This window comes from Camelina sativa, chromosome 10 (genome assembly GCF_000633955.1).
Source record: "Camelina sativa cultivar DH55 chromosome 10, Cs, whole genome shotgun sequence".
NCBI classification, from domain to species: domain Eukaryota; kingdom Viridiplantae; phylum Streptophyta; class Magnoliopsida; order Brassicales; family Brassicaceae; genus Camelina; species Camelina sativa.
Window position 1 is genome coordinate 17,011,051 of NC_025694.1, and position 7,429 is coordinate 17,018,479.

At 36.3% G+C, this 7,429-nt stretch overlaps 2 protein-coding genes across 3 annotated transcripts; both read right to left on the reverse strand.

Moving 5' to 3' along the window:
• On the reverse strand, window positions 1-3,930 carry LOC104719156 (serine/threonine-protein kinase MHK-like; the record flags this gene model as incomplete). 2 transcript variants are annotated; one of them, XM_019231324.1, is given in 19 exon segments in its annotated part: window positions 1-114; window positions 209-287; window positions 380-425; window positions 513-547; window positions 635-739; window positions 832-889; window positions 980-1,048; window positions 1,143-1,208; window positions 1,296-1,404; window positions 1,587-1,653; window positions 1,821-1,873; window positions 1,968-2,070; window positions 2,164-2,302; window positions 2,401-2,490; window positions 2,591-2,659; window positions 2,738-2,816; window positions 2,908-3,054; window positions 3,140-3,217; window positions 3,740-3,930. In XM_019231324.1, coding segments are annotated over 17 exon segments (1,289 nt in total), but the record flags the coding sequence as incomplete, so codon positions are not given.
• On the reverse strand, window positions 4,883-6,892 carry LOC104719157 (putative quinone-oxidoreductase homolog, chloroplastic). The gene is made up of 4 exons (XM_010437016.2): window positions 6,724-6,892; window positions 6,127-6,268; window positions 5,846-5,937; window positions 4,883-5,742 (listed from the first exon to the last, which is right to left on the reverse strand). The coding sequence occupies exons 1-4, from the start codon at window positions 6,787-6,789 to the stop codon at window positions 5,053-5,055; spliced, it is 990 nt and encodes a 329-aa protein (XP_010435318.1). The 5' UTR covers window positions 6,790-6,892; the 3' UTR covers window positions 4,883-5,052.

A 7,429-nucleotide genomic window follows, 5' to 3' on the forward strand; every position in this document is an offset into this window, starting at 1 on the left:
GCAGACACAGCCATCCACGGGCGGTCCAACATATTCGGTTGCATTGATGATGTCATTGTGAACCCTGTCGTCGACTGTGGAGGTCCCCCCACTGTTGTGTGTTGCTGCATTGGACTGCTCACAACAACAACAATAAAAACCTGATTAAGTCTTTTGTTTTCTTACATACAATGGAACCGTAGTGACAACTTAGACAAGTAAATCTGACCTGAACGACAAAGATAAAGGAGATGATTCAATGGGCGCGTGGAGGCCATTATTATCAGGAGAGAGCAGAGACCAGAAAACTGCAAATGTTCAAAACAGAGGGATTCAACAACAACCTTTCTCAGAGAAGAATAACAAAAAAAAATCTGATCAGATGCTCAAGTTTCATTACCTGATGGTTCCCGATCATTATTGACACCGGCGCAAAAGAGAAAATTCTGCATATGTAAACCACTTATTCAGTTAGATTCAATAAGAGGTTTAACTATGCTATTTAAGAGATGTTCATTGGCGTCTACGCTTACTTCGCTCATGTCCTGAGATACACTGCGGACCATTTCTGCAAAACAAAGATTTGAACCCTTGCTCAATGTCGATTTGTGTCAAATATTATAACCCACTGTGTACACGAAGGAATGATACTTACCCACTTTGGGAGCACTTGGTTTTACAGCCAGTGTCAAGCCAAGAAAACACTCTTCAGGTTCAGTGTTAAAGTCCCAGAGATTTAGCTCAAGATTAGGCATGGCCGCTGCAAGAATACGACAAATATTAATTAAAATTACTCTTAACGGTCATGAAAGCAGCACATACATGAAGCAGAAACGAAGAAAAAAGCCTCACCCATGTTATTAAGCCTCAGCTCAAGGTCATGAAGAGGATATGAAGCCTGTGTAGCCATCTGTTCAGAATAAATCATTACATTTTCAGCTGTACATGGGGAGGAGTGTGTGAGATAGAATAAAAAGAAGCAAGGGAATATTCAAATTACACTGAAAAACGGATGATTTAGTGCCTGTTCAGCAGTTGGTCTTTTCAATGGATCCCATGAACAAAGTCGCTGTTAATTCACAAAGAGATACAAAATCAAGATAACGAATGAATAACAACTTTCTGAAGAGTGGAAAGAAAGAGTGAACACAACAAGAACTCACATTGATCAAATCAATAGCTTCAGGAGCAGCATTGGGGAGTAGATCAGCAATTCGTGTCTGCGGAAACTGTCACAAGATATTCCAAGACCAAAGTCAATATTTGCGTACAAATAATTATATTAAGCAACTTATCTTTTCAATAAGAACTCTTACTTCTGTGTGACTAATACTCATAATTCGAGATATGCTTTTCGCTTCAGGGAACGTGGTCCAGTCCGGCTTGCCAAGAACACAGCAGATCTTGTATAATTGATCTATCTCACTGCTCATCATAAGCAAACCATTTATATCAGATTTCACTGAATGGTCTATCTTCGTGTGTGGATACACAAATCTGACAATACAATCTAAAATGGACAATTTTAATTCATTGTTCTGATAAAATCACTTTGGTTTAGAATATTACGCAGAGATTAAGTTTGGTCAAAGGGAAAAAAAATTAACCTTTCACCAGGAAATAACGGGGATAAAGCGTAAAGCTCAGCTAATATTGCCCCCACTGCCCACATGTCTGCAGTTTTTAAAAATGTTAATATACAATGGAAGACAAAAAGAAAGAAAGAAAAGTTTTGAACTATTAGCGATGGNTCAATTCCATGAACTATTAAGCCATGGTTCAGCTTTTGACATGATACAACTGAGATGTGATTGAGTACAAAAAGGTTTTTGCAAACGTACCAACTGCAGGAGTGTATGATGAAGACTGTAGCAAAACTTCTGGAGCTCGATACCTGTAGCAATCAGAGCCAATTTACAAGTTATTAGTCTATCTGTATCACCTTTCATGCATGAATGCAAAGGCAATATGAAAGAGAAATCACTTACCAACGTGTGGACACATATTCAGTGTAAGGAGGCATAGATGCAACTTCTCTAGCCAACCCAAAGTCAGCAATTTTCAGGATATTGTTGGTCACCAGCAAATTCTCTTGAGAAACAGAACAAAACTTAATTTTTAAGATACTCAAACAGAGAAAACCATTTCAATTAGTATAATGCTATAAAGTACCAAAAGGCATACCGGGTTTTAGATCTCGATGGAAGTACCCGCTTTTATGCATGTGTGCAAGCCCTTGCAGCATCTGAGACATAAAACTTCTTATTTCTCCCTCGGAAAAGTTTCGTTCCCTTTCTTTCATTATATGGTACAGATTGTGGTCCTAGTCAAATCATTTATCCAAGATCAATGAGAATATATTCTCTAGTATAAGAGAGTATAGTATCCTAGAGAGGGAAAGAAAGCGAAGATCGCCTTTACCATGCACTCGAAGATGAAAAACAGCTCATTATGTTCCCTCACAATCTCCTTCAACTTTATGATATGAGGATGATTTAGCTTACGAAGAGCCTGCAAAAGTAAAACTATATATCATCATCCTTGAACACAAAACATAGAGATCATAGATCATATATACTGTCTGCATAGCCTCAGAGGATTTGATAATCACCTTTACTTCTCGCAGATTGACACACTCTTCCCAGTAATAAAATTTTCTCTTCATCTTCTTAACAGCAACCTGAGGAAACATATGTCGAATAAGCCAACACATTCACTACATGATGAGTGAAAAAAACATATACTTTCAACAACTTACAACTTCATAGGTTTCCAAATTTACGGCTTTATATACACTACCACAAGTACCATCACCAAGCTCTTCTAAAATCTTATACCTACACAGAAGCAAAACCACAAAGCTCATCACTTTCTCCCAACAGCACAAGTCCAATATATAGAAGCAACAACAAAGAGAAAGAAACAAACCTTTCCATTATTCCGTTATTCAGGCGATACGAGACAATGTTAAAAAACAAAAAATCGTCAATTAAGCTCTGAGAACCTCCAGTAAGTAGTATCTACTCTCCGAACACAAGAACCGTCACAAGATTGCATAAACGGTTTACTTCTTGGCTGTAGCATGAAACATAGATTGTAAACAAGAACCAGCTTCTCATCATAACACTGATTAGTTATAGTAATCTGAAAAGTTATCAACATTGTTCAAGGAGGAGCAGCTTCTACAAGCTGCAATCAACAAGCTTCATCCACAACAAATCTCCAACTACAAAGTTATCTGCCAAAAAACAAAAATCTTTCATTTTAACAACAATGATTTAATCTAGATCGGTTATATGAATAAGGAACTCTAAAAGCCATATAGCTAGGTTCTACTGTTATAAAGTCTTAAACTTTATTAATTTTGAGTCAATCTCGAGAAGAACAAATCAGAAGAATTAGCGCAGAGAAAGGAATAATCAGAAGAATTTGCAGAGTTATAAAAAAAAAAAAAAAAAAATCAATTTTCACAGAATTTGAGAAATATAAACAAACAAAAACAATCAAATCGGATTTACTAAAACACAAAAACCCAAAAAAAAGGGTTTTTTTTTTTCTGACCTATGCAGCTATGCTCCATTAATGGAAGAAACAAAAAAAGCTTATATGAACACAACAGATTAAAAAAAAAAAACATAATCTTTGCAAATAGTTTTATTGATTAAATTTGATTAATTTTATCAAAACCTAAAACAATCAATAAAGAAAGAAAAAAGTGAAAAAAAAAAATCTAAGAAGATCGAGTAGAGATGTTCCTCACCATTGATGGGTTGATAATCAGAATTGGAGACGAATTAAAGGATCTGATGAAGAAATTACAAGAAACATAAATGTCGTTTATGTTTTAGAGTAGATGAAATTAACAGAAGCTATAAAAAAAACAAAAATAGAGAGAGAGAGGGAAAGAAAGAAAAAACAGATTGCTTAGGAAGCCATGGGAGAAGAAAGAAAGAGAACAAAAAAAATATTGAAGAAGAAGATGAAGAAGGAAAACAAAAAAAAAAATTGATTAATTAATTGAAATTAAAGTATTAGTTTTAAGGAAATAAAATATTAAAGAAAAATATAATTATTGATTTTTTTTGGTTTTTGGATATATTATTTTAGAAAAAAATAAAAAAATAAATAAAAAGGGAAAAGGAGAAACGGAGGAAAATGCTTGGGTTGTGGTGGGGAAGGCAACGGTGGTCCCCTTCAAGAGCGATATTAATATTTTGTGGATTTTCTTGAAATGACTAAAAGGTCCTTGAACTACTCTTGTATTTACTGGAAGGTTCCACTTGCTAAGTCTTTTGAGATAAGAATTGACGTGGTCGCAGATAGGCTAATGGGCTTTTTGGCATCAAGGAGTAATTGGGCTTTCGAAGTTGTTGGGTCTGTTTTATCCTCACAATTTTGTTGGCTCATGGCGAAACAAGCACTGGGACTTCGGTTTTTCTGTTTTTTTAAGTTTCGAAAATTTTACCATAATTTAAAACCAAAGAAATTTAAAACCATTATTAACCGAATTTTGAAATTTATTTTTCGGTTAGGTTTTGAAATTAAAACCAATATCAACCGAATTTTTTGATTTTTTTTTTTAATACTCTTTTTCGGTTATTGTGGAATAATTTTGGTTTGATTGGAATAGATTGGTTAGTTCGGTTATTAAGAAAAATGGTCTAATTTTTCGTAAAAACGGTAATTCCTGTAATCAAACAAAATGAAAAAATATTGGGTGTCAAAAATAAAAAATATAAAAAAAAAAATTGGTTGATTGAGAACCGAACCAGACTAACCAAGATTCTCGGTTAACCAAACTAAATTTCAAGATCGTTGATAACCAAAACCGAACTGGAACAATCAAAATTTTGGTCCATAAGGTTTGATACAATTCGATCCAAACTCTACAATTTCAACGATGTGGTAGAACAAAAACTACCTATTTCATCCAAAGTTTCTTGCTATATAATTTACGACATACTCGGGTATATTATATATCAAACAAAACAACATAAAGCAATGTGTGTAAACGGGAAACAAACTTCGAACTTCTACTATCACAGATAGTTACAAGACGGGAAAAAAATACTATTACGGCTCGACAATGATCTTCCCAGTAGCATGTCCATCGATACTTTTGGCCCAAGCATCCTCAGCTTTGCTCAGAGGGTGCTTCGAGTCGATCACTGTCTTCAATTTCCCTTCTTTCACTAGATTTACCATATACTCCAGATTCTCAGCTTTTGGGATCAACAAGAGCGGCACCAATTGCTTCTTTGACATGGTTATTTTCTTAACCGCATAAGTCCACATAGCACTAGGCCCAGGCGTGATATCTATCACCTTCCCGTTTTCCGACAAGTTTGGTTCGAATGTCGAAAACGGTATCCCGTTTGCACAATGGACTACAGCATCATATTTCTTACCCGACGGACTCTTGAGGGCGGCTCCCTCAGGAGTCTTGTAGTCGAGAACTTCATCAGCTCCTAAAGATTTGACAAAGTCAATGTTACGGGCACCACATGTGGCGGTTACATGAGCGTTCCCAAGTTTTGCCAGCTGTACTGCATAGTGGCCGACCCCGCCAGACGCTGCTGTGATCAGGATGTTTGCCTGATTGCCTGTACCATCCATCTTCAACCCCGCAGGCTGAGTTAGAGCCTGGAGTGCGGTTAGACCTGCCACAGGCAAAGCGGCTGCTTCAGCTGCTCCCACTTCTTGGGGTCTCTTGACGGTCAGTTTCTCGCTTGCAACGGCGAACTCTGCAAGTCCACCTCCAGTCTGAAAACAACGAAAAAGAACAGTTACTTTTTCTTGTTTAAAAGTTCCAATCTAATAAGAGTAACTGCTACAACATTAATAACCGCAATAGCGTGTCCCTTACTAAATGGTTGAGAACCGCTACAACTTTATCACCAGCCTTAAAATTCTTGACTCCTGATCCAACCTCAACGACCTCTCCAGCAACATCAGTAGCTGTTTAAAAAACACAATATATCAAAGGTGGTTCCATTAACATTTAGAAAGCCTATATATATGTCTTCTTTAAAAATTAGTAAAAAAACTCATAAAAGAGAAAGTACACCCAAACAAACCCCTCTAAGCAAAATAACAATTTTTTCTTCTTATATACAGAAACTAAAACCTTCAAAGCTATTAGAATACCAGGAATGCAGGGGAACTTGCGGGGCAGAAAAGGCCTGATCAATCCTTTTTGAATTTTCCAATCAACAGGGTTTAGACTAGTAGCTTCTAATTTCAAGAAAACCTCATTGCTCTTGGGTGATGGAACAGGAACTTGAACATGCTGGAAATATAACTCAGATAAGCACACGTTTTAATCATCAAAAGAGAGTACCAATACGAAAATGCCTCACAACAACAAAAAAAAAGAAGACTACTCAAAAAAAAAAAAAAAACAGAACACATATCCACCACATATGAGAAGAGGACTAACTAACTTCACACCATAATCTTAATCACTAACACTAACAGTTTTATCAAATGTTCACAGCTCTGTATGCAATTTCCCATAAGTTCCCTAGAAGAAAGATTTCAAAGTAAGATGCCAAATACGAAGACATGATTCTCAATACATCATGTAATCTAGTAAGCTCTGCAATCCAATCCAATCGACGATTCAAAATCAACGAATCGTACGAACATGCGACACTAATAATATACATCGGCGGAGAGAATCGAATCGCAATAACGCAGCAGGTTATATGGAACATTTGGAAAAGAGAGAGAGAGAATAAAAACCTTCAAACCAGCGGCACCACCGCCGTAAGAATCGTACTGAAGAGCGTGCATGAGTTTCCCGGCCATTGGTAAACGATAACGACGATGATCTCTGAATCCGAAACAACAACAACAACGACGGTGTGCTTCGAGAGTTTTTGATCTTTTTACGCGGAGAGAGATGCTTAAGGGGTAAAAGCGGTATGATATTACAAGATAAATAAAAAGATTGATTGTAATGTCGCCACGTCACCTCAAGTATGTAAAATTGTTTGATGGGAAGGGGTGCGAATTGATGACCTGAAACCAATGTTTTCAAAACCGGATCGACCGGCGGTCGAACCACATTAACCCGCGAACCGGCAGCATACCCGGGTTGGATTAATATTAAAACCCAAAGAAAATTGAACCGGTAAAAAACCATATCAACCTGCCAAAAATCCAAAAACCGGTGAACCATTGAATCAGATAAAACCGGGTTCTAACTTTTTTTAGTAAAAACGAGTGCAATTAATTACCTTTCTTAGTTTTATTTTTAGCAGTAGTAGGGTTTCTTAAAATAAAAATTCTCGTAATTGAACTTTTTACTTTTCATACTAGTTTTTTTCTTTTAGTTTGAGTTCTCTGCAACTCACACCACAAATCTTCAAAATTAAGGTAATTTTATTGAAACCAATTATTTTTATAATAAAAGATGTTTGATTAGTGCATGTTTTGGTAATCAATT